Source organism: Ascidia mentula, chromosome 1 (genome assembly GCF_947561715.1).
Source record: "Ascidia mentula chromosome 1, kaAscMent1.1, whole genome shotgun sequence".
In the NCBI taxonomy this organism is placed as follows: Eukaryota; Metazoa; Chordata; class Ascidiacea; order Phlebobranchia; family Ascidiidae; genus Ascidia; species Ascidia mentula.
Window position 1 is genome coordinate 8,035,151 of NC_138566.1, and position 26,432 is coordinate 8,061,582.

The window sequence follows — 26,432 nt, forward strand, 5'->3', positions numbered from 1 at the left end:
TTTCTACGAGCCGACCTGCACTGTGAGACGTAAAAAAATAGTGGAGAGCCTTAAGTGCTGCGACCTACGATTAGACATTGGTTTGGTGGTCCTTGATTATGTAACCTATAATATAGGACACCTCATAGCCCTATTTATATATTTTCATAGTAGAACTACGCCTTTGCAAGCAAATTGTAAATTTTCTGATGAGAAGTACGTCAAAGGCCTTATTTGCTGCCCAATTTAGTTCTCCCACACATGTCAGTACAAGTTTTTGCAGCTTATGATTTCTATGCGCAAACGTATTTCCCGAATCTGTTATTGTGACGTATTTGTTGAGTTGCAGCAATCTCAGTCAGTGCAATGACGTGCAAGTTACGAAGTTGGTCATATTGTATCACGTGAATAGTGAGTTTTGGACATTTTGTTCTAAACAACTTCGTGTTCGTTATATAGGTCGAAAATTTGACTTAAATGGTAATTTGATTTAAAATGGTTTGCGGATAATTGGATTCAAAGTTTCAGTGACTTAACACGATATGGAGCAATGTTTGGGATGTTTAGGAATGTTATTTGGCAGTCGACGAAGAAGGTGTGTACAATATTTTTACAGAAAATGTATCAATATATTGTGTATATACTGTGCATAAAAACAGAGGCTCAGTAGCTTCATCGTAATTAAGATTAAATACTTAACTTTCATTGCTAATGTCGTGACTTCTGAAATAATTAGTCTATGTCATATGAAGTGTTACCAACCTTGCAGACCAAACTATTGTGCCCGAATAGATATTATTAGGATAAATAACTGTTCCTTAATAAAAGTTAATCAACTGCCTGGACTGTTATTTAAGTTTGGTCGTTTTACAGGTTGAGACACCTAGTTAAATACAAAGATGATGTTTCAAAAAATATTGGAGTTGAGTTTGAAAATCTTATGTTGGATGATCAACATAAACCCAAATATGGAACAGATTTGCCGTATGTGGTTTGTAATGTATTGATTTGTATAAATTTGTTGGCAAGCAAACTTTTTTTGGACACAGTGTAATAACACAAGAAGAAAAGGAGTACATTGCCAAACGCGACTACAACAAAATAATAGAGGAACAGAAGAAAGTTGATGCACAAATTAATAAGCAGGTATTTAATTTTAGCTTTAACACCAAGCGAGCTCCGTTTCGAGTTTTGAAAGTTTTAATTATCTGGTTCAGTTTGTATTCGGGGTTTGTAAATTTGTAAAGTTCCAGTTTGAGCAAATTAACCACCACAAAACAATTAAATGGTTCAGATTCGGTTCCACAATTAAAAAGTGCAAATAACCATACACAAGTGGTAACAAATGACATATACCAGCACACCATGGTTGTATTCTTTAGTTGCGCCACAATATTCTGTCATACAGTACAACTTGTTATGCGATGTATTAGATTCCAAGTATTTTAAATTGGGTCTAACTTGCTTTATATTATGTTGAATGTTATCCTTGTTATTGTAAGTTTGAAGTTAACAAACTTATTTAACACCAACCTGTCTGTAATGTTACTAAACTGATCATGATTACTGAATGCACACTAGCACAAGCATACACCTACTGCATCCAAGCAATGAAACAGCATGAACTTGAATTTGTCAATTATTTTCTTGTGCAACTTGTAATGAATTATTTGGGTTCAGTTCTGGTTTATCTCCCTGTTATTTTGTGTTTTAGTTGTTTGAGGAGGAAGAATTGATCCGTGTTGAAGAAGAATCATATTTAGAAGCTCAACGAGAAGCTGCAAGAGCAACTTCAATGACTTTGTCTTTAAAGGTTGAAACAAAATTACAACATTTCTTTTAGTTCCCTTTAACATTATTATGCACAAAGCAAAAATTTTCTGTCAAAAAGCAAAGTAGCGTGCAATGTTACAAAACTACTTAATCGTGTTCATACTTTTTAGGAGAAGACTGCAAGTCTAACAACATCTGAAGACAATGCACATAACAGAAACAGCCTCACACTGTATGTATTTTTGTATTACATGTTGAAATTATTTTTGATCAGAAATTTCTTGCCCAGGGAGGAAGTGGAAGATGATTTTGAGGATTTTTTGGAGGAAGTTCGATCGAGATCTGTAGCATTCCGCAATCAAGTCACAAGCAAAAGTAATGGACTTTTTTGGGTTTTTCAAACGTTGCTTAATATTTTTGTTGTCCAGACTCCTCTATAAATGTGCTGTCAGATCACTGTAATACATCAAGTACATCCATGTCACTTGACCGGGGCGGAGATGGTATGTCGAGTGAGGAAGATTTTATTCCGGCTGAATTTTCACATTCTAAAGGTATTGCTTCAGAATCTGAATGGGATTCATACACTTCAGGTAAAAATCAATTGTCTGTTATACATTGTATTGTAAGCTGACACATTTACCAGACATGTAATTCTTTTTGCAGGTGTAAAAAAAAACGAAACATCTTCACCTAAAAGACCACTTGAGAAGCGCTTGGACCCTGTTGGAATTGGCTCCCCCGGCGATTCAAAACCAGACCATTGGTAAACATGTATATGTTTCTTATTTATAAGCGTCAGCTATTGTTTACAGATACATAAAACTCTGTGCGGGTGGTGCCACACAATGGCATTACCTGTTGCTTTAAATTTTGTTTATTTTAACTACAGGGAGAAAGTGGACGATGCTCGTTCCCAGGCAGAGAGGATGTTTAGTATAACTGATGATGAAGATATGGGTGATTTTGTACATGCCTGAATTCTTTATCAGTTACATATGTGATCGGACATATGCTTACAACTGTTTTTTTTTGTGAAACAAAGCCTTGTTATAACTTAAAAATTTTTGTTGTGTTTGGAAATAGGTTTTGAAAACATTTCATTACTATGATTGATTCTGGGGAAAAAATATTTGAGCTTATAAAAAGTAGAGCACTTATGTTTCATTTTTTATTCATCAGCAGTGCCTGTCAATACAACACGTGGCTTACTACCAGTATTTACTGAAAACTTTATTTTATAAAAGTGTAATGTAATTGGTTGTCCCTATATGCTGCAGTTTTTTAACACTATTCGGCTGTGATATTTATTAACTTCTGTGCCTTGTTCCCAAGTTAATGTAAAATTTCGCCTTGAGTTTTTGTTTTTATGTTCGTTGTGCAATATTTTTCTGTCCGAAATTACAGGCAGTAAAATGCAAAAATACACATTGACAACGTGGAGAAACAATTTCTTTCTGACTTTTGTGCAACGAAACCTCTTCGGAGAAAAACACACCCACAGTTGGTTTCAAAAGGATTTTATTTGGCAACAGCAGTCAGCGAAACTATGTACAAGTGTACTGCATGCGAGGTTACTGAATAGTTTTTTGTTTCTATACAATACATTGCGCCGCGTCACCTACATTGATGTGGCCGGCGCTTGCAGCAACATAGCACAAAATATAAAGCAGGTAGAGTAGTTTTAAGTTAGTATATGAGGAATAACACAAAGAAATCTTCAGCGGATTAGCGTGCTCCGCGACCGGCAAAACAAACAGCGCGGCTAATGTTTTCGATAATGGTGGCGAGAGCAGCGAAGTCGTCCACACTGAAAACGTTCTGCGCATCAGTGCCCTCTGGCGGCGGACCGGCAATGTCGCGCAGTTCGCTGTCTATCGCCCCCCTGATGCCAATAGCAATAACCTCGGCAGACAAACGGAGAAGACTTGCTGGTGCAGCAACGCTGTCTTGTGCCTTGCCTGCAACCAATCACAAATGTATTTAGAAGTGATTTAAAGAGTTAATGTCTAACTTTGGCCGCGGAAGACTAAGCACAAATTTGCCACTGATATATGCAATGTTTGATTTCAGTTTGCATAAAAAAACAGCTTAAAAAAACAAAAACATTTGCAAACAAACTTGGTTGACTTACCGTCTGTGATAACGATGGCAACTGCGGGAACACCAGGTCGACGACCGTTGAAAGAACGGAAAGAGTTGGTGGCGGCAAAAGTTAACGCTTGTCCGGTCAATGTACCAGAACCACTATACACAATACTATTCACGGCTGCAATCATAAATAAGGGATTAATTTCCATTGGTTTATTATTATTATTGCCATATTTTATATGGCCATCACGTACCTTGGATAACATCGCTTGTATTGTTGTATTCATCGAGTTGGAATGCGGGATCCACGATTCGGTTGTATCGCAAGAAACCAACCTGAGCATCAATGCGAGATTAAACATTTGTGTGTTTTGTAAATTTCAATCCATTCAATGAGCATTCGTAGCCCACTGCGAGCCTTAAAATTACATCCCAAAGCGAGTTGTGATGACACTAAACAACTTCACAGATTGATTTACACTGATACTTAACATTCAGAAATTGGTGCCTGTCATCATCAAATTAATAAACGTGCCATATCAGTCTCTATGTGTTAACATTCAGAAACTGGTTTCAGAAAAAAGCACCTGTGTAGTGGAAGGCGACACCGAGAAGACCTCGATGAGGTTAATGATGAAATCTCGCATGAGTTCAAAGTTGTCAGTCCCAATACTCGACGAACTGTCGACGATAAACACAACGTCCATCACGGGTTCAGTCGGACACTCCGTAACATTCACGATGCCCTGTAATTAGAAGAAAAAACGTAGATTGTTATAACAAACATATAGAAATGTGAAAAAAAATTGGCAAAGGCCACCTATTGGACGCGAATGTAATACAAACGAAACAGTTCGCATCCTCGTGGAACTGTTGTATTTGTTTATGCACCTGACGTAGGCATTTTTCCGGGAAACAAGGAAGCAAAAATATTTAAAATCTAACTATCAAGTTACCTGACACAGCTTGATCTGGTTCGTGATGCTGTTCACAACTTTCGTGAGCGAGTTGAAATCGGCCACAGTGGTCGCGAAATCAGCGTCCGGATCCGAGGCAATCTCGTTAATTTCGACGATGTCGACGTTTCCAATACCGACAGCAACAACCAAAGTATTGTCCGCCTTCAGAAGTTGCGATGGCACAACAACGTCATCAAATGACACCCCTGTAAACATCGGTTGTCGGTTAAAAAACAATTTCGAACAAACAGTAGTAAAAGAGTAGCAGATCCACATACAGTATCACCGAATTTGTGAATTGTTTAAACTCACCATCCGTAACGACCACAACAATCTTCGGCACGCCACTTCTTCTGCCCGCTGCCTCTGTGAACATGAACTGGTGCGTGTAGTTTATCGCATTGCCAGTCAGTGTTCCGAAGCCATCGTATGGGATACGTTGAATACCCTGCAGCACTTCCGCCTTGGTTCTAAATTCGTTCAAATTCCAAAGTGGGTCGATCCGGTTGTTGTAACGAATTGCTCCGAACTAAAAAAACATGGAAGAGTGATTGAACTGCAATTTAGGCAAAGTATTTTTGGTGCCAAAGTTATCAAGATGATTTTGTACATTTTGATTGAGCTTCATTGACTTACCAACGCGTCTTCGGGGCCAACATTGAATCTCTGAACCAGACTAGTGACGAAACCTCGCACAATTCGGAAGTTTGCGGCTCCAATACTGGACGAGCTGTCGAGTACAAACACGACGTCCACCTGATCACTGCACTTTCCTGTGAGTCAAGATGATTTTGAATTTTTGTGCAATGAAGTTTAACCGGAGACTTGTTTTTTGTAGCTTTGTTTAATGTATTCTTTACGAAAACTATTTTCGCTAATTTGCTATCGCGTCATCTTGTAATTACCAACTTTTATTACAAAAAATTCCACATACATGTTTATCTTATGGCGGTGGGCATTAACCGAAAAACAATTAAATGTAGTTCGCAGGCACACGTGGCCATTTTAAGGTGACCCGCCGTATTTTGTATATAGAATAGACAAACTTACTGGAACAAGTTGGCGCCGCAGTGCTCCACTCTGCCACACCGACAGCGATCTCCTCACACACGAGGTTGGACATTCCGACAATCTGATATCCGGATCGACAGTTAAATGTGCAGATCGAACCGACGTTCACTCCATCCGTGCAAACAACGAAGCCCGATTCCATACCGACATCCTCGTGGTTCGGGGAACAAACTAAACGACGAGAAATGTTAAGATAAAGCGGTAAAATTCATTGTACAAATGCAATGTCAACGCATGTGAAATAAGCAATTACATGCGATTTACTTCATGTATTCTTAGCCAGCGGAGTCGCTAATACTGTTTCAGGATTTTAATTTTAATAACGTTCGCAAAATTTTCGTATGCTGTCAATGCAAAAATAACGAAAAAATCTTCAGAACTTGTAATGGCTCCTCTTTACATTTTTAACAAATAACAGAATGTAATGGTAACACGACACCTGACAGAATAAGAAAAGTGGCAGAACGTTACCTGGGCATTGTTGGTTGCCACACACTTGCGAGGTACGGTCTGGACCTGGACAACCGCTGTCGCCTGGACTTCCGTTCAAACAAGTTCTTGACCGTTGTTGGGTTCCGCCGCCACAAGTTGCAGTACACTGACCCCACGACTCCCAATTTGTCCACTCCGAGCATGGCTGCGAAGGCGAAAAGCGATTATTGAAATAAATGTTTGCAATAAAACTTTTGCTACCGCATGCGCATACACAAAATCTGTGGTATGGGAAATTTAAAGTTCGCCAATATTAATACGCAAACATTTCTGAAAATTATTAGCGATGTTTACCTGCTCTTGACAAGATCTCTCGTCCCCTGGAAGACCGAAACAACCGCGATCTCCCGGACTTCCGTTTTCACAGAAGCGATTCCTGGACTGTCTTCCACCACCGCATTGCACATTACATGATTCCCACTGTCCCCAGTTGGTCCAGCTTGGACACAACTACAAGGAATAATAAAATCATAACGTTATTTCTCTGTTTCGAAAATAAAATATCCAGCGAGATTAATAAAATATGCGGACTCTGACGGACTTCTTTTCACGCAGAAATGTGTCTACGGCAGTAAATTATTGCACTTTACAATTACTCAGTACGTGTATATAAAACAACCGCTCGACTCACTATTAATTTCACATTGAGCGTAGACAAATTTTTACCTGTGTTTCGCAGTTCTCAACTTGTTGGTCGGCTCCGGTGCATCCAAGCACGATATTTGCTCCAACCAAACATGACCTAGATCTGGATCTGGATCCTCCAGCACACGAGACGGTGCAGCTGCTCCAAGTAATCCAAGCAGACCACGTAGGACATGCCTGTGAAAAGCGTATATGTATAGCTGTGGTCGAACGTTACTAAACCGCAATGAAGGTTGTTAGCATAAGTTTTTTAACCAGTTTTGACTAGAATTGCGAACGAGGTATATATGGATTTATGGACAGAGGTAAAACTAAATTATAGATCAGAATTAAAATTAAAGAAACTCGGCATTTTCAATGTTCGGTTACAACAGAATTGAAACTAAACATCGAACTAGAATTACAAAAAATCAGGTTTTTCTCAACAAAAAAAGAGTAGGAACGATTCATACGCCAAGCTTTGCACGTTTCGTTCTGTATAATTTGTCGTGTTACTGAAAACTCATCATGAATAAAAACGGGCCGTTAGACAAAGCAGCATGTTTGATAAAACCAGAAACAACTAGGATTAGAACTGTTTCATTTTTTTCCAAATTTAGAGTTACTACAAATAGTAGTCGTTTCAATCTGGATACAGAATTGCGCAACTATAAAACACCAGTTCCAACAAAAGCATTTTGGGCCAGAATGAAACTGTCATAGGATGTAAACGCATGAACACAAATAGCTTTTTTACCTGGGTCTGACAATCGGCAGATTCCTGTATCGAACCAACACAACCGTCCTGTCCAACCGTGCCGAAAACGCAGCTTCTCGTTCTCTGGTAACTTCCGCCACCGCAGGAAACCGAACACTGGTTCCATGACGACCATGTTACCCATGTCGGACATTGCTGCAAGATAGCCAGGTATTCGAACGTGAGTTCGAGAAAAATAACCTTTATTCGACAAGTTTCAAAAACCTACCTGCTCGTTACAGAATTGCCGCTCATTACTTGCTCCCTCACAGCCGATCTGTCCAACATCCCCGTCACGACACGTTCTGGAACGCTCGCGACTGCTTCCGCCACAAGTGGCGCCACACGTACCCCAGTTCGACCAATCACGCCAGGTTGGGCAAAGCTACGAACCACAAAAAAGTGGATTTTTAATTCTGAAGCGAAGTCACTCGTCGACTTTCAAAATTTAATCTCACCGAATCGCCACAGGATTTTTCCTCGGTACTGAATCCCTCGCATCCGCTCCCGTCTTCTCTTCCGTTGATGCAAATACGTGATCTCTGGACTCTGCCTCCACCACAAGTCACAGCACATGAACTCCACACACCCCACGGTCCCCAGTACGGGCATTCCTAAAAGAACCAATCAAAAGTGAACCTCTTGCACCGCAAAAAGCAGGAAAATACATTTCAAAAATACACAAAAAATACACAAAAATACATACAAGTTTGACAGTTGAGAGCAATAGTTTCTCTTTTTTAAACAAACTTACACGAAGATTGCAATCATCTTCACTTGTATCTGAACCAACGCATCCCTCGTCTCCAACGTTACCATCAACACACGATCTTCTTCGGGTGACTCTTCCACCACCGCAAGTAAGACTGCACGTCGACCACTGACCCCAATCACTCCAGCGTGGACAGTTCTGCATTACATCGAAGGTTACATACATGTGCGCGTTACTTAACATACAAAATAACAAGTCATACCCCTGGGTTGCAAGGAGCACTTTCTTCAACCGGGCCTTCGCAACCGTGTTGTCCGGGAAGTCCATTCACGCAGGTTCGAGTGTGTTTGTGAATTCCCAAGCCACAAGTGACGCTGCACGCACCGAATTCAGACCATGGCGTCCAGAACGGACAAGGCTGCAAACAATGCATGTTTTCAAAAACATGTTTTGCCGGGCATCCAAAATACTAGCAATGCAGTTATTAACATCTTAAAACTGGCTTTTGTTGTCCGCGAAGCAACCACATACACACCAATCTAAATCAAGCTTGCCCAATAATTAAAACCAACAAAATGTTGTCAAAATGCTGTAGTAAAGACGTCATTTTAACACTACTTACTTGTGTTCTACACGCGATTTGTTCTTCTGTGCCCCCTACGTGGCATCCTATGGATCCAACAAGACCACCGATACAACTTCGAAGTCTCACACGAATTCCGCCACCACAAGAGGCGGAACAGCTCGTGTAGTTGCCCCATGGTGACCATTGCGGGCATCGCTGTAAGCGCACAGAAAATGTCAAGTCAGAAATATGAGACGAAATTCAACCAGTTTAAGCTAAGATTAATATTTTACCCGATACAAACTCTCTGCACTTCGAAAATAAACAGAAACACAATATTTTGACCAGACAAACACTACCAATTTTCGTCATTATTATTATTACCTGACTGCTGCATTCAACAAATTTCTCAGTGTCGCCTTGACAACCATCCTGACCGACATCTCCGTCCACGCAAGTCCTGCTCTCTCGTCTCTGTCCACCACCACAGGTGCTGCTGCATTGTTCGGTGCGTGACCACGGTGTCCAGTGAGGACAAGCCTGGAATTATGAAAAGCTCGTTACAAAATTTCTTACAGAAGCGGTTGTCAAAAGTTTGGTAAACACTCACGTTATAGTTACATCCTCTGGTCATTTCAGACGGACCAGAGCAAGCCTCCAGATCTATGCCTGAACATTCCCTTGATCTTCTCTGTGAACCTCCTGCACACGTGACTGTGCAATCTGACCACTCGCTCCACGTTGTCCAAGTTGGGCATGCCTGTGCAAGCAATTCAAAAAACGTAAAAACCAAAACTACCTTAATTTGACAAAATGCCATTTGGTTACAATATTTAGATATTGTCCATTAAATATAAAGTGATAAATTACACAAAAGCACAATTTATTTCAAATATAATACGTCATCAGCAGCTTACCTCTGTTCCACAAGCGGCTGAATCTAACACATAACCCTCGCATCCGATCTGACCCTGGACACCATTTTCACAACTTCTCGTCCTCTTGGTGGTTCCGCTTCCACATGAACGTGTGCATTCTTCCCACGAGGACCAAGGTCCCCACACAGGACAGAGCTGCACAGAAAATGACAGGTTTGATACCAAAACCAATTATCAATCCAAAGTCAAGCTGTAGAGGAGATTAATGGTAGCAATTTTAGTTTATAATCTTACCATGGTGGCGCAGACGACCGTGTCGACAAGGCCGCGAGGGCCATCACAACCTTCATCGCCAGCTTGTCCATTTACACAAACTCGTTCCCTGGATTTCAAGCCACCACCGCACGTAGCGCTACATGTTCCGAATTCGTTCCATTGTGACCAATATGCACACGGCTGCAAAGAATTAAACGTGTTGTAAATTTGTACCACAAACACGCTACGCCTAAGGGCACATCACAAAAAGCTATCTGATAAGAATACTGGTTGTACAAATGCTGATTATATACTAGGTTTGTATTTGTGGCACAACACTGCAATTTGCACCAACCACACATTTCTTTCTACCTTGACTTGACAGACATCTTCAACGGAAGAAGGTCCATCACATCCCATGTCCCCGACTTCACCGTTGAGACAGACACGCCGGTGGGTGTAGACGCCCTCACCGCAAGTCTTGCTGCAAGCGCTCCACGATTCCCAGGCAGACCAGGTCGGACAATTCTGATAACATCAACTATTACTCCGGGCGAACCTCACCACCAGATCACGTTTATCAAAGTTTACAGATTGTAGACACATATTTAAGTTTTTATCGGCTCTCCACGCACCTGCACGTTGCAATCTTCGGTAAGTTTGATGTCACCGTCACACCCGATGTCACCGAACTTGCCGCCTTGACAACCGCGAGTTCGGTAACGTGACCCAGATCCGCAAGTAAGCGAACATTCCGACCAGTCGGACCATGGAGTCCAAGTTGGACACACCTACAATGAGAAGAGCACGTATGTTTACAAACCGACAAAAAAACATTAAATCACAGTAATTAATTGCCAATGTCACTTTTTCTATCGACTTGCATAGGTTGGGGACATAACTAACAAATGTGACGTAATTTTTAGTGAGCATACTAAAAAAATTATGTCATATCCGTCATTGCCTACCATTGAGTTGCAGCCTTCCTTCTCTGAATCGCCCGTGTGACAACCAATATCTCCAACGTCACCGTTGAGGCAAAGGCGCACGTGACTTCGTTCACCTCCGCCGCAGGTTGCCGTGCAATCGCTCCACGATCCCCACTCCGCCCACGTCGGGCATCGATCCAACTGCAGAAGCGTTGGTGTGAATGTCGTCCAAGCACAGACTGATAAGTTTTAATAGTATTTTACCTCGCTACCACATGAGCTCCTTTCGCTTGCGATGCTGTCGCATCCGATGTCGCCGATAACTCCGTTCTGACAGGATCTCTGCCTCGAGTAGTATCCCACGCCGCAAGTAACGCTGCAGGCGCCCCACGACGACCAAGATCTCCATGATGGGCATACCTAGATAAACATTATGCACACATTATTAGTTTTCGTTGAATCGCAGAGAAGTTGCAGACTATATCTTTCATTTAGAACTGTTATAAGGCATAAAATGAATACTTTTTCTGCAAATGTTGATACAAGAAAATATGTTTCCCGAAATCAAAGTTTTACCGTCTGGCTGCAATTCCTCATTTGTTCATCGTCACCGCCACAGCCAACATCCCCAACTTCACCATGCAAACAATACCGCTTTCTGGAACTTTCTCCGCCACCGCATGTTCGACTGCACTGACTCCAAGTTTCCCATTGCGTCCACGAGGGACAGCTCTGCGTCGAGATAATTGTTTGTTTAAACATAAATTCAATTAAAAATTCGGTTCGTTAATAAAAAAATATTTAAAATAGCAAACGTATTGGACTAAAGAACTGATAACCTACAAAAGATTGTGTTAAGCCTGCAAGAGAAACGTGGTTATAGTGAACAAAAACATAAATAAGCTAACTTATATACAACTTATATGCATGTATACAAGTAGAGTTAAGGTTCTTGAATAAAGGTTAGTAAATAATACTTTAAGATTTCACAACTTAACATTCAGTTACAAAGCATATTAATCTACATCCGAAGGTAAAGTTAAGTAGGGTTAGTGTCCACGTTAAACGTTAAACGAGCAATGAAATAAATATTTCTGCAAAAAAATTTTGAATCAGCTGCAAATTGAAGCGAAGAAAAGAGAGAGAAAGAAAGTTAGAAAAAAAAACATGGTTAGTTTGGTTAGTGTGTTGCTGTTAAAATAAATGTTAAAAGGTAGGTTATAAGCAGTAAGGTTACGGGTACCATAATGTTACAAACCAGAGTTGCAAATTCACGTGTTAGTATACCTGCAAACACAAACAACAACATTAGTTACGTTAGTTCTTGAACTAAAGCAAAATCAGTTAAACAAACACAAATTTGTCAAACAAGTACGTTACATAATAAGCATGCATATATTATTCTTCCCCACTGGTCACATGTTACATTGCTATGTTAGTGTTAGCAGCGGTTTCGCCAGCGAAATGGTGCGGTTTCATGCCTTGACGTTGCAAATTTCTTCTTGTCCAGGTAGATCGTCGCATTCCACCGCTCTTGCTCCAGTGCATTCTCTCGATCTGAATCGCTTGCCCACACCACAAGTCCGTGTGCAAGTGCTCCAAGCTGACCAGTCGAATTCGATTGGACAAGGCTGAAATGAAAGGTTGTTGCATTTATGTGAAGTCACATTTTTTCTGATGCTACTTAAACTCGCTTGCCAACACGGAAAATGCACACGTATTTGAAATACAAATTCCTTACTTCGCTCATTAAACTAGACGAAATGCAAACTTTTATAAAACTCTCACCGCAATTTCACAACTGGAGCTTTCCACGTTACTGCCTTGACAACCGAGGTCGTTCTGCACTCCATTGACGCACTCGCGACTGTGGCTTCTCACACCAACCCCGCAAGTCGACGAACAACGAGTCCACGAACCCCAAGCTCCCCAGTAAGAACAAACCTACAAATCAAAACGGTCCAGTTTTCATTGAAACTAACACTAATCGAACATGGCGACACTTCTTGGTTATTCCATGATCGACAATAGTGTGCCTTTTTTAGGTCCCGGCGCCGAATCTCTTTGTAAAGAAATTCCGGACTTTCTAAACGAATGTCATCCGGAAAGTTCGTATCTTCGCGCGACAATAAAACTGCGCCCCCGGCAATCGCTCTTGTCCAGTTTAATTGTGTGTTGTTATTTTTTTCATCGGCGTGACACGATCAAACGATTCTTGTTGTATTTAGAAAGCGGATCAAAAAAACAATACCAAATATAACAAAAACGCATGAACGTCCGCGGATGAAAAAATTTGTCAATATTCGCGTGTGTAGGAATCAAACCTCTGTCGCGTTGTTAAGTTTCTGATAATTGTCGCAATTCCAAAATAATTGTTTAAAGCCAGTTATGGTTTTTGTCGGCGATGTTATTTTACATATTCATTATTCGAAACTCTGAAATCAGTTTGCAACATAATCGTAAGGCTTAACTCTTTGTGGGAAACAAGTTTTTATTGCTGTGTTAAAAGGAACAAAGGCGTTCGATTCTGACCTAATAGTGCATCGTTACGTCATGTTTTCTCAAAACCGATTTAGTTGCGGAAAAAAATTTCAAAAAAATTTAATATTTCAAGTCACCCAAGGGTCAAATTAACACTTCTCCAAAAGAATAAAGTTTAGTCGACGAAACTGACCAAGTCACATCTAATTCACTTACTCTCGTCAAACAGTCCTGGTCGTCCACGACACTTCCAACACATCCTTGTTGGCCGGGGTTTCCGAAAGCGCATGAACGGCCTCGAGATTGCTTGCCGACACCACAGGTGGCGCTGCAGTCCGACCAAAGCGTCCAATCCGCCCAGGAAGGACAGATCTAAAGAAATATGTAGGTGAGTATTGTTTCAAGGATATATTGTCTAAAAAGAAAGCTACCCATACACATTGTGCAGATTTTACTTTCAATGTAACGTGAATTAAAACCACTATTAAAAAAAACGCTGCAATTTTCAATAACTTGTATTAACATGCAATTAAAAAATAGCGTGTTCAGCAGTATGACGGTTCCTTACGCCAGTATTGCAATCCTCGTTGTTTTCATACGGTTCGGAGCAAGATCCGACGTCACCGACACATACTCGTTGTTGGCTTCTTCTGCCTCCTCCACATGACTTGCTGCATGAACCCCATGATCCCCAAGGAGACCAGGACGCACACGTCTAAAAATACAACATAATCGTCTAAATCTGCAACGTACGAACAAATGCCATCTTGCGTCAAAAAGTAATCGAACCGCGTCGTTGCATGAAGCTGATTCCTCGTTGCTTCCAGAACACGAGTTTCCGACTCCACTGAAGAGACAAACGCGGATTCTCTTCATCTCTCCTCCTCCGCAGGCGACACTGCAACCTCCCCAACTTCCCCAACGTGACCAGGTCGCGCAAGGCTGCGTAAACAAATCATTCCTTTTCAATATGTTCCAGTTTTCATTGGTTATGTTGTGATGACATTACAGCCGACAGTGGATAAAATCAGTTTTACTCTGCCATTTTTTTCCAAATTGTTCCACAGTCTTTTGCCAGAAATAATTTTACAAAAAAACAGCGATGCGGGCCAACAGAACATAAACTTAACGAATACTCACATGGCCGTTGCAGTACAATTCTTCCAAATCGCTTCCTAAACAACCAAGTTCTCCAGGCAAACCGTTTACACATATTCTCGATCTGTTCGTGGTTCCTCCGCCGCAAGAACGAGAACAAGGTTCTGGAGGTCCATACTCAGTCCAGAACGGACAACCCTGCAAATATTGAAAACCGGTAATCGAAAGTAATAACAGTATAATTAGGATTACGACTGGATCAAAACTGCATTTTTACACAAAAAGTAACCTACGCTCACACGATATTTCTAAGCGTGGTTTGACGACACTCAACTAAAATGTTAGGACTCACAAACACGTTGCATTCTCCACGTTCCCTCGAGCTTCCCTGGCATCCATCAACTCCTTCTCCGCCGTTCATACATTTCCTGTATCTTACTCTCATACCACTGTCACAAGACTTGTCGCATGGACCCCATTCATCCCACTCCGTCCAGAACGGGCAATTCTGAAACAAGGAAAGCGCAATTTGTAGCAAAGGAAACATCTTATTTTGCACGTTCGTCGCATGAACTCACTCCATGGATGCAGCTCCGTCTTTCTGAAATGTCGCCCTCGCATCCGGCATCGTTGACGTCACCGTTCACGCACTGACGCGTTCGAATCGACTCGCCGCGACCGCAGGAAACACTGCACACCGTCCAATGACTCCACAGATCCCAGTACGGACATTGCTGATTAAAAAAAACACCATTTAGTCGCTTTGTCAACAGCTGGGTCGGAAAATATTACAAAGAGCAAACCTTTGTTGTTAAATAGAGCCTATAAATGACACAAAACCCTACATAGAATTCATAGAATTTATGTTTCAGCATTTCATTAAAAGTTTATTGTCAATTGTTTTTTAGTTACTAACGCTTGCATCCAACCTGTTGGTTGCAGAATTCCTCTTGTTGACTGAGTCCGGAACAGAAGAAAGATGGAGCGTCACCAGCGAAACAAGCACGGGAACGACTTCGCAATCCACGACCACAGGATTTAGAACACGAACTCCAATCTCCCCATTCGCGGTAAGCGGGACAGATCTTAAGAGAATAAACAAACAAATTGTTAAAGAAAACATCAACCTTTATAAAGTAATTTTGCCAAAATACTGAAATATAATGTTTTTGATTATAACTAATAAATGCAAAATATTTTTTTTTCCTCAAGTTTTGAAAAGTCCAACTTCCCAACCTGTGGATTGCAATCTTCCACTGTAATGTCGCTTTCCTCGCATCCCACTTCTCCCATACTTCCTCCAACGCATTTTCTCGATCGAGATCTCCCTCCAACTCCACAAGATCTGCTGCAGAAAGTCCATCTGCTCCACAGAGACCAACTCGGACACGACTGAAATCAAATCCCGACACGTTAAAGAACGAAAATCTTCAACAAAACTCCAAAAAAACTCTTTTCCTACCGCTCTTCCACAGAATTCCTCTTCATGCACGGAGCCGATACATCCAAAGTCTCCGACTTCCCCTAGGACGCAGGATCTGTTGTGTGATCTGACACCTCCTCCACAGGAAGCAGAGCACGATGACCAGGTTGACCAATTAGTCCAGAATGGACAGTCCTGAAAGTAGATTAAGTTGCCGTTTTTTTTTCTCCTAATACACTTTTTAACGTTTAAATGTTACAATAAATTCAATAATCTTTGATACACTACGAAGTTTTACCGCTTTCTAATACATAACATTTTAGCTGCTAGCCTAGCTGCATAGCAGATGAAACGTCGGACAATAAAAGTCACGTTCAATAGTGCCAGAACGACAGATTAATAAAATATAATATGCCCGGCAGCAACAGCAACATATTATTTCTAAAACGTTCGGTTGAATAAAGCAACACTGTTGTCACACAAATACACTTATATGGCTCCTGTTGAACATGATCAAAGATTCGGTAGCAAGGCGTGTCACTTACCACAAAGTTGCATTCCTCCTGATCTGTGTAGCTACCCTGACAGCCGTTGTCTCCAGCCACTCCGTTTACACAGTTTCGTAATCTGCTGCGGACACCGCCGTTACACGGTTGCGTACATTGAGTCCATTGTCCCCATTCTGTCCAGTATTCACAGCTCTGAAAATAAGAACAACACCATTAAGAATAATCACACCGCTAACTTGAGACAAAATAGTGAACAATGCGTTTATATAAACACCGGGGTCGACTTACCCCGCGTATGCAGGACTGAATACCAACGGAATCGCCCTGACAAGCTCCCTCTATTGTACACGATCTGCTGTGACTTTGAACTCCTCTTCCACAAGTCGTAGAGCAATCTCCCCATGATCCCCACACTGACCACAGTGGGCATGGCTGCAGAATATAACACGATTTCCAAGTAAGTATAATGTTAACTCAAAACTCTATGAGATCACATTTTTGACTTAAACCAGAATGTAATGTTCCAACCAATTATAGCAGATCTGTTCTAAGTTGTCAATGTATTTAAAAGTACTAATAGTTTTGTTACAACACCGGATCTCACATCAAGGTTGCAAATTTCAGTATTGCGGTCTCCTCCGTTGCAACCGTTGTCACCCGGCAATCCCAAGTTACAAATTCGCGTCCTCGTCCTTTCGCCTCCACCGCAATTGGCGCTGCAGGAACTCCACGATCCCCATTGATCCCAAGTTGGACACGACTAAAGTACAGAAGATAGCAAGTTGATTCTTAGTATGCGCGTTTTTTCTTGGCTTACCAAATATTTTCGTTTGGAAGAAGAGCGAATAAAATTGAGCACACTATGTGCTGGGCAAACGAAACCCTTAGTCATGTTGCCCGCCTAGTGCCAATTTTATTGCGTCATGACGGACCAGCATAATTATCTCGCCACCAGTAAAGCCATATTTTTGGTGAAAAGGTAAACTATAAAAACCCTTTTATTGGTCAATTCCACGTACGATTGTGTTGCATTCTCTAAACTCTTGCGCCGGGTTACTGCATCCACGTTCGCCGAAAAATCCATTGGTGCAGTGGCGAATCCTGGACGTTATGCCTGTACCGCATGTCGCTGAGCACCGAGTCCAACGACCCCAGTTAGAAATGGTCGGACAGTGCTACAAATAAATTTTAATGCTCAAAATCCGACGAATCCACAGGAATGCAAATTTCTGTTATTTTAAATTAGTGAAAAACTTACGCGGTTGAAACACGTTTCTTCCTCCGAGTCTCCACCGATGCATCCGATATCTCCTGGCTTTCCGTTTCTGCAGATCCTCGAATGCGATCTCACGCCCACTCCGCACGTCACACTGCATTCCGTCCAGTTGCCATACTCACTCCACGTTGGGCAAATCTAAAGAAGGAAAAACGGTTGCGATCTTTTCAATAAAAAAGTAAACTGACATTAAAGTTGATTTTAACTATTAATTTTTACTGCAAAGAGGAAAGAGAAAATTTAATTTTGTAGCTGCAATAAAATGTAGTTATCTTACCACAGTATTGCACGGCTCAACAATGACGCTGTTGCCACGGCAGCCGAGGTCTCCAACAACACCGTTGTGACATTTTCTGATTCTAATCCGTGATCCTCCGCCACACGATACCTGGCAGTTGCTCCACTCCGACCAATCGCTCCAGAATGCGCAATCCTGAACAACGCTCGGTAACAACAGATGTTTGGTTTGAATATTAGGTTTATTCTCACCCCTTGCTGGCACATTTCAGTTATGACGCTTCTTCCAACGCACGCTCCACTTCCGATTTCGCCGTTTAAGCATGTCCTGACACGTGACCGCTCTCCTCTGCCACACTCTTCACTGCAGGCTGACCAGTTGCTCCAGAATGACCAGGTCTCGCAAGGCTACTCGGTAGTAGGAACAAAACATAGAATGTTGTTTTACAACACGTAAGAAAAAGTAAGAAATAGTTGAGAAAGCCTTTTAGCAGAAAACTTACCGCATCATTGCAAGTTCTCCCTTCAATAAGAGGACCGTCATGGCAGCCAACCTGTCCGTAAAGACCGTTGCTACACGATCGTCTTCTGTATTGTTGTCCACCTCCACATGTTGCTGTACACGATTCCCACTGCTGCCAATTCGACCAGCTCGGACAAACCTTAAACCAACACAGTAATATGTTTAATGAGGCAAACTTTGGACGTTAGCTTACTTTGATATACAAACCTGTTGGTTGCAGTTATCGTTCTGTGTTGTCACGCCAACACAGCCCAACATTCCGACCAATCCGTTGACGCAAATCCTGCCACGTGACCTCACGCCACCACCACATGTGGCCGAGCAACGTCTCCATGCTTCCCATGGCGAAAAGTAAGGGCACGGCTGTTATAAAATATATGGTTCAGTTGGACTGGCATGGTATTGTAGTATATTTTGGTTGTTGGTGTCATTGCAAGGATTTTTTTCCGAATAGTCGGTTCCCGGAAGAACAACAAGGCTAGTGAATAACTAAATCACTTATATTGCAGTTTAACCAACGAAACCTATTCGATTTAAATCGAATTTATTTTACAACATACCCGTCTGTTGCAGTACTGCATGTCATCTGTCGATCCCGGACATCCAATTGTACCGGAAACTCCGTTCACACATCTTCGAGATCTCACGCGAGTTCCGCCCCCACAAGTTTCACTGCAGTCGCTGAAGTTTCCGTACGGTGTCCAGAACGCACACGGCTGAACAGATGCAGAACATTATTTAACTCTGGTCGGTGATTCATACAAGGAATCAAGGAGAACAGAAATCACTTAATATGATGCGCTTGAGTGCTAAAGACTTAAGTTCGGTTCCGAAATACCACAGTTAACAGAATACTCCCAACGTCACCAACCTGATTGCCACAGTCCCTTGTTTCAACATTGTCTTCTCCACACAACGCGTCATTATTTTCCGAATTGACGCAGTAGCGAACTCTCGATTGAACTCCTCCGTCGCAGGTCGCGTCACACAGGGACCAGTGAGCCCAAGTGCTCCAGTAGGGACATGACTGCGTAAAAAACGTGTTGTTTATTGTGTTAAGTGGTGTTGGGCTGAACTACTCGACCGAAATAGGATATATCTGGTATATATATATAGTAGATTACAATCACATACAGCACAAGCAATTTGTTCTCCACGAGTAGACAAAGGACTAAATGAATATTTGTCACCAACTCACATCCACGATACATTGATCAGATTCTGTGGTGGATCCGACGCATCCGTCGCTTCCCAACGATCCTCTCACACAAACACGGGTGTGGGATCGGGAACCAATTCCACAGGAAACACTGCATGTGCTCCAAAGATCCCAAGAACTCCACGAAGGACATTGCTGTATTTGAAAATGTAAATATACTAAAACGGCGAATTTGAGATAAAATTTGATTATTTGTGGTGGCCTCATGACAATGTTACATCAACTCAATAGGGCATGAAAAAGGTATAGTTTGTTGTTTTGTCACATTGAAACGTAATGATAACGAAAAAAATATGATGTTGCATTCAATTTTGAATATAAATATTTAACAAAACAAACACAATTTGCCCATCGGCGCACTTAACAGCATAAAAAAAAACACTTGTGTATTTCGTAAAATGCATGTTTGGTTTGATCAAAAATGAGGGAATTGTACCTGGGAGTTACATTGTGTATATTCCTTTCTCACTCCTCTGCATCCGATAACACCGTATATTCCGTTCAAACATCTTCTGCTCCTGAACAACAATCCTCCGCCACACGACCGCGAACATTCGGAATTTTCTGACCAAGTTGACCACGACGGACATTCCTACATACAAAAACACCAGTGATGACATTTATTGAAGAATGTACCTAAGCAAGATCAAAGCGTATTTTTATGCAGAAAGGTTGATGTAAGTAAATGTAATGCAAAGAAAAACGGGATCTTATTCATGTCCAAGATATTCAGAATACTTTTTTTAAGGTTTGGGTAAAAGTAATTTATCATGTTCTACAGATCATTACAAAAACTTTCAACTCCTCATTCGAGTGACCCTAAAGATTTGCAATTACCATTGTGTTGCATTCAACTTCGTCGACAAGTTCTCCTCCGCACTCGTTTTCTCCATCAGCGGTGTTGAAGCAAACACGAGTTCTGCGTTTCGATCCTCCACCACACGAAGCAGAACAAGACGAGAAAAAACTCCAATCTCCGTAGTACGGACATGACTAAAAAAAATCCCAGAAAGTTGTAATTTATGTCGAAAACTTTGCGCTAGATGTCATATAATATATCTATATAAACGATAGAAGTACGACTGAAGATTGCGAATCATTCTACTTACTCTCAAATAGCAGTCGCGTGTTACTGACGTTCTTCCGAAACAGCCAACATCGCCTTCGACTCCGTTAGTACATGTTCGGGTTCTCGTGACGACTCCGTACCCACATGTGCGTGAACATCCACTCCATTCCGTCCAAGAAGCCCATGACACACACGACTGTGGATAAAAATTGCGGTCGATTTTTAAAAACAAATTCACAGTTTCATTGGCTTGTTTGGTTTATCACTGACAATGAGCAAACCCAGTGCTGTTAGTTTAACAAATAACATAACGTCGACTCATAAAAATAAACTTATTTTTTCTAATTATTGCAATGACAAACGTCAGCAGCCGAATATATACCTGTACCCTGTATTCTACTTACATGTGTGTTGCATTGGATCTCCTCGTCGGACGTTCCTTCACAATCAATACCTGATCGGCCATTCTCACATCTTCTGTATCTCCTCTGGGTACCACCACCACAAGAGGCGCTGCAGAAGCTATACTCGCTCCACGTTGTCCAGAAAGCACAATTCTGTGACAAATTCGTATTAGTCTGTGTTTGTTGTTTGGCTTCAGGCAGATAATGTTATTTACCGATTCCAAGCAGTCGACATCTTCTCGTGTTTGTCCGATACAACCGAAGTTGCCAACATCTCCAAACTGACAAGTTCTTGTGTGGAAACGTGTTCCGAAACCGCAAGTGACGCTGCATGAAGACCAAGAATCCCACGAACTCCAGGAGGCGCAATTCTGTTAACGTATTTTGCAAACCTTCTCAAAAACCGTTCGTTAATATTTTTCAGGCCAATATCGATCACCAATAACACGACTGTGCAACTTCTTTTTAAACAAGCAAAAATGACAAGAACTAATAGCGAGGTACACACTACCAGTAACCTACCTGCTCATTACAGGATTGTGGTTCGATAAGATCACCATCACATCCCAGGTCACCTGGCAAACCGTTTTCACACAGTCGAACCCTTTGGCGCTGACCACCTCCGCAGGGTCTGCTACACGGTGTCCACGGTTCCCAGTTGTTCCAAGTTGGACAAGGCTGAAAAAGTTTAATTACCTTTGCTTTTATCTGGGTAAAAAGCTGAGCAGCGCCGATCGTGCGCGAACGAATGTGATTTTGGCATGAAACTATCTGTAATATGCGTCTCACAAATTGTGAAGTAAAACTGGTGTAAAACTTACCACATCCCGACAGAAGTCAAACGCCTGGAGTAGACCAACACAACCAGCTTGACCCTGAACTCCGTTCAAACAGCGTCTGATTCTGCTTCTCACCCCTCGTCCACATGTCACGTCACAGTCAGTGTACGGGCTCCAGGGTGACCATTTTGGACAAGCCTGCGTAAATTACATGTGTTTTTTTCCTTTATTTTTGCGCATATCAGTATAATGTGATAGATCACTAACCTGTCCGTTGCAATACGAGTTTTCGATATTTTTGCCATGACAACCGGCCTGTCCAATCTCGCCAAACGCACAGATTCTTGTGCGGGTTCGGAGGCCGCCTCCGCACGTGGTGCTACACGTTGTATAATTTCCCCACGGCGTCCAAGATGGACAAACCTGCGGGCAAAAAGACTCAAATAAATTTAAAAAGAAAATGCAAAATTAATATCACTGTATACTGCTATTTTTGTTGCCAGGCATACTAATTAATCAGAATTGCTCTTCTGGCACTTAGTTTCTAACGTGTTTATTGGAAACCAACGTTTCGTCTGCCATCCGGCGAGACTTCTTCAGGGTTAATAACCGCAATTCTGATTAATTAATATCACTGATTCTTAATTTTGTTTAACTTCATCTGAATAGAAAAGTCAAAGCTATAATAATGCTGTTGTTCGACGTACGCACCTATCAAACCACACCGTGGTTCCGGCAAGAGAATTATTGACAACACAAGAGCAATTATTCAAAGTGCTTGCGATAAAGCATACACGACAAACTCACATTAAAGTTGCATTCCTGTGTTGAGGCGTCAAGTCCTTCACAACCTGCATCACCGGTACGACCGTTCATGCACCGACGAGTTTGTCGCCTTTCGCCACCGCCGCATGAGGCGCTGCACTGGCTCCACGGAGCCCAATCACTCCAGAACGCGCAATGCTAAAAAAGACAGTTCAAGACAATTAAAATTTAACCCACAGAAAAATACAAGTTACGTTGTGCTACAAATTTGGGTCTTGTTCGTATAAATTTTTAAGCTCTGTACTTACGCCTCGAATGCACGTGACCACGGCATCAGCTTGACCTTCGCATCCGCTTTCTCCAGCTACTCCACCCACGCATTCTCTACTTCGTCTGACATCTCCCCGACCGCAAGTTACACTGCAAGACGTCCAGCTATTCCAAGAACTCCACGATGGGCAGGTCTGCGTACAAACAAGGAATTCAAGATAACAAAATGCACAAAAGCCACTTGTGAGGTAGTTTGCTTTATCTCCTAATGGAGTTTATTTCGTTTCAATGTTGACACATGACATTTGGCGACACAATGTTTGAGATATTATAGGTAAATTCCAAAAATTTAACTTTGCCGAAAAAGGAGTAAAAAAATCTCATGCAAAACCCAGGCAAGTTGTTTACCCCTAGATTGCATTCTCCGTTCTCCACCCTGTTTCCATTGCAGCGAAGTCCGCTGGAAGAGGAGAAAGTGCAAGTGCGCAATCTGTCCCGATATCCCGATCCACAGCTCACCGAACAACTCGACCATTCTCCCCACGTTGCCCAAGCTGGACACTCCTACAAACCACACCTTTATTACCAAAGCAACGTTAGGCAAAAAGTGAACGACTTACAAAGTCGTTGCACAGTTCCGCTTGACTGGGTGCGCCGACGTCACAACCTTCGGCCCCCTCATTGCCGTTAAGACAGACACGTGACCGGATGCGAGTTCCGCCTCCGCAGAATTCCGAACAAACTCCCCAAGTCAACCACGTGGACCACGTTGGACATGGCTATAACAAAACAAGTATAAAGAAAATATTTAAAAGTTTTCACATTTGTTTGTTGTCTTGTTTAAAAGTTTAAAGAAAACATGTCACAAAAGAAGAACTGAACAACACACATTGAGTGCATCATTGAAACATACCACAGCGTTGCAATAATCCTCTGAGGAGGAAACGCCCCGACATCCCTTGCTACCGACGACACCATTAATACACGTGCGCTGCCGGGATCGAGTTCCTCCACTACAAGATAAACTGCAAGACGACCAATCGTTCCAATCAGACCACGACGAACAAGCCTAGAAACACAAATGCATGTAACGATTTTAGCTTCCAAAATATTCCGCATATTTCTACGGAGGAATCAGTCCATACCTCGTTGTTACAGACATCATCTTGTGTCGCAACTCCTTGACATTCGCCGTCACCCGGTCCTCCGTTCACGCAGTTTCTGTATCGACTTGTGGTCCCCCCTCCGCACTGAGCACTGCATCCCGACCACACGCTCCAGTCATTCCAATATGGACACAACTGTAAAATACGTAAATACGTAGAAAACGGGCTCTGGTAACATAAGCGATGCAGATGGCGATCACCATATCTTCCCGATCATATGTAAACTATTATAACACGATACTGCTGACTTCATCCCATCCTGTATTTCTTGTTTCAAATTTTGTCTTCATTACATTTGTTTTGCATACTGATTGAAGACTGTTATAACCACGAGTGTTGAAGCTAAGTATTGGGCGAGACAAAACTACTCAGCAAAGCGTGGCGAAGTAAACAGTTTCAACTAAGCCTGATGCGCATGTTGCTCCATATATCAGAACTTACTCCTTGAATACAGACAGTGGTCCTCGATTGGCTTCCGGTACATCCAATGTCTCCAACCTCACCATTAATACAAGTTCTCCTGTGGATTCGATCTCCTCGGCCACACGTGACGCTACACGATGACCACAAACTCCAACCAGACCAGGACGGACAATCCTGTGGACAGCAATCCGTGTTAAGTTTGAATGCAAAAAATAAGTTATTTTACGAAAAGTTAGTGACGAACCGCAGGGTTGCATGAATCGTATTCTTCTGTTGATCCTACATGACATCCAATGTCACCGTAGAAACCATCCTGGCAGATCCTTGAACGGATCCTTCTTCCTCCTCCGCACGTCGCCGAACACGATCCCCAGTTCTGCCACGTGTCCCAGACTGGGCAAGGCTGGTGAACAGTTGACATGTTAACACGTGATATATATGAAGTATATGTTATACGTGCATATGCGATATCTCACACAGATTTAACATTATATGCGAAAACTGACAAAACAATGAAATAAAAAAATGTGTAATACTGTCAAACAACCGGTTGCCTTTTACACGAACGAAACGATAAAAGCCGCGCAATTCCACTAGCCACGTACCACTTGGCCACAAGCTATGGATGCGGTTGCTTCACCAGGACATCCTCTTTCCCCGGCGACTCCGTCCACACAAACACGTGATCTCGATCTAGTTCCACCGCCGCATGTGGCGCTGCAACCTTCCCAGTTTTGCCACACTGCCCAGTATGAACATGACTGCAAACAACATACAAAAAAGTTGGTGTTATTCATTAAGTAGGGGCACAAGCTTTTTAATCAGACTTTATGGTTGTAATGTTACTAGAAAGAGACTCACCCCTCTGTTGCAGACGTCAAAAGCTTCTCCGGCTCCTTCGCACCCGAACTCCCCAAGTTGTCCGTTAATACAAACCCTTGTGTGAATCCTCAAACCCAACCCACACGTGACGTTGCAAGATGACCACGCAGACCATTCCGAAAGGTATGGGCATGCCTATGTAAGAAACATTCATATTTATAGAGAGTCAAACCCAGGAAGCAAAGGCTTCATTAAATGGGACATTTTACGGATTAACGTGAAACAAGAAAATTATTTCCTCATTTAATTTAATTGTAAACAATCAAGACTCACATTTATTCCACACGTTTGTTGTTCAAGCGATCGCCCGTTGCATCCTTCCGTACTGCAAGCTCTTGTCCTAACTTGCACACCTCCGCCACAAGAAGCGGTACACGCACTCCATTCGTTCCAGTCGGTGAATCTCGGACAAACCTTTAAAGTAGAAACAATTTAAGTCACAAAAACCCGCGGTTGCATTTTCAATTCCATGGCCCAGCGAAAAACAAAAAAATGCTTTCGGAATAAAGCGAACCTAAAAATATATCCGATTAAACTTTGCCAAACATCACACTTGTTTTTGTTAAATCTCCCAAATCCGGCTGTCGGAAATGAGTAGCCCAATATACACACCTGTGAGTTGCAAAGTTCAGTCTCGTTATTACTGCCATCGCATCCAGGATCGCCCGGGTTGCCATGGAGACAATTCCTGTAATGAATTCGCAAACCTCCGTTGCACGATGCGGAACATGGACCGAATTCGTACCAGTTTGTCCAAGATGGACACGCCTGACGAAGAAAGCAAGGTTCGTAACCAACTTTATCGGTAATCGCGAACACGCTC

At 42.1% G+C, this 26,432-nt stretch overlaps 2 protein-coding genes across 2 annotated transcripts in view; one reads left to right on the forward strand and one right to left on the reverse strand.

Annotated features, from left to right (window-relative positions):
- The first annotated feature begins 434 nt into the window (after positions 1 to 434).
- Positions 435 to 3,193, forward strand: LOC145908000 (uncharacterized). The gene is made up of 9 exons (XM_082995174.1): positions 435 to 574; positions 853 to 963; positions 1,029 to 1,125; positions 1,694 to 1,792; positions 1,923 to 1,984; positions 2,042 to 2,127; positions 2,181 to 2,345; positions 2,419 to 2,518; positions 2,645 to 3,193. Exons 1-9 carry the CDS (start codon positions 522 to 524, stop codon positions 2,730 to 2,732), a joined length of 861 nt encoding a protein of 286 aa, XP_082851300.1. The 5' UTR covers positions 435 to 521; the 3' UTR covers positions 2,733 to 3,193.
- Positions 3,194 to 3,317: 124 nt separating this feature from the next.
- Positions 3,318 to 26,432, reverse strand: part of LOC145905832 (uncharacterized) — a 56,401-nt gene continuing 33,286 nt past the window's right edge. The window contains 69 exon segments of the mRNA XM_082993171.1: positions 3,318 to 3,713; positions 3,887 to 4,021; positions 4,098 to 4,179; positions 4,431 to 4,589; positions 4,800 to 5,008; positions 5,115 to 5,331; positions 5,439 to 5,575; positions 5,853 to 6,044; positions 6,345 to 6,510; positions 6,660 to 6,815; positions 7,032 to 7,187; positions 7,747 to 7,902; positions 7,976 to 8,131; positions 8,205 to 8,360; positions 8,501 to 8,656; positions 8,721 to 8,876; positions 9,081 to 9,239; positions 9,408 to 9,563; positions 9,634 to 9,783; positions 9,941 to 10,096; positions 10,196 to 10,357; positions 10,529 to 10,684; positions 10,792 to 10,947; positions 11,125 to 11,286; positions 11,350 to 11,505; positions 11,662 to 11,817; positions 12,567 to 12,716; positions 12,874 to 13,029; positions 13,783 to 13,938; positions 14,135 to 14,281; positions 14,356 to 14,508; positions 14,707 to 14,862; positions 15,017 to 15,172; positions 15,243 to 15,398; positions 15,594 to 15,749; positions 15,901 to 16,056; positions 16,127 to 16,282; positions 16,633 to 16,788; positions 16,885 to 17,028; positions 17,201 to 17,356; positions 17,616 to 17,771; positions 17,855 to 18,010; positions 18,150 to 18,305; positions 18,362 to 18,517; positions 18,613 to 18,771; positions 18,840 to 18,995; positions 19,193 to 19,348; positions 19,504 to 19,659; positions 19,831 to 19,986; positions 20,288 to 20,443; positions 20,689 to 20,844; positions 20,961 to 21,116; positions 21,325 to 21,477; positions 21,540 to 21,695; positions 21,847 to 22,002; positions 22,146 to 22,301; positions 22,371 to 22,526; positions 22,911 to 23,066; positions 23,177 to 23,332; positions 23,547 to 23,702; positions 23,759 to 23,917; positions 24,052 to 24,207; positions 24,284 to 24,439; positions 24,746 to 24,901; positions 24,972 to 25,130; positions 25,333 to 25,488; positions 25,589 to 25,744; positions 25,883 to 26,023; positions 26,222 to 26,377. Of these exon segments, the coding sequence (XP_082849297.1) occupies positions 3,481 to 3,713; positions 3,887 to 4,021; positions 4,098 to 4,179; positions 4,431 to 4,589; positions 4,800 to 5,008; positions 5,115 to 5,331; positions 5,439 to 5,575; positions 5,853 to 6,044; positions 6,345 to 6,510; positions 6,660 to 6,815; positions 7,032 to 7,187; positions 7,747 to 7,902; positions 7,976 to 8,131; positions 8,205 to 8,360; positions 8,501 to 8,656; positions 8,721 to 8,876; positions 9,081 to 9,239; positions 9,408 to 9,563; positions 9,634 to 9,783; positions 9,941 to 10,096; positions 10,196 to 10,357; positions 10,529 to 10,684; positions 10,792 to 10,947; positions 11,125 to 11,286; positions 11,350 to 11,505; positions 11,662 to 11,817; positions 12,567 to 12,716; positions 12,874 to 13,029; positions 13,783 to 13,938; positions 14,135 to 14,281; positions 14,356 to 14,508; positions 14,707 to 14,862; positions 15,017 to 15,172; positions 15,243 to 15,398; positions 15,594 to 15,749; positions 15,901 to 16,056; positions 16,127 to 16,282; positions 16,633 to 16,788; positions 16,885 to 17,028; positions 17,201 to 17,356; positions 17,616 to 17,771; positions 17,855 to 18,010; positions 18,150 to 18,305; positions 18,362 to 18,517; positions 18,613 to 18,771; positions 18,840 to 18,995; positions 19,193 to 19,348; positions 19,504 to 19,659; positions 19,831 to 19,986; positions 20,288 to 20,443; positions 20,689 to 20,844; positions 20,961 to 21,116; positions 21,325 to 21,477; positions 21,540 to 21,695; positions 21,847 to 22,002; positions 22,146 to 22,301; positions 22,371 to 22,526; positions 22,911 to 23,066; positions 23,177 to 23,332; positions 23,547 to 23,702; positions 23,759 to 23,917; positions 24,052 to 24,207; positions 24,284 to 24,439; positions 24,746 to 24,901; positions 24,972 to 25,130; positions 25,333 to 25,488; positions 25,589 to 25,744; positions 25,883 to 26,023; positions 26,222 to 26,377 (10,860 nt within the window). The 3' untranslated portion in view covers positions 3,318 to 3,480.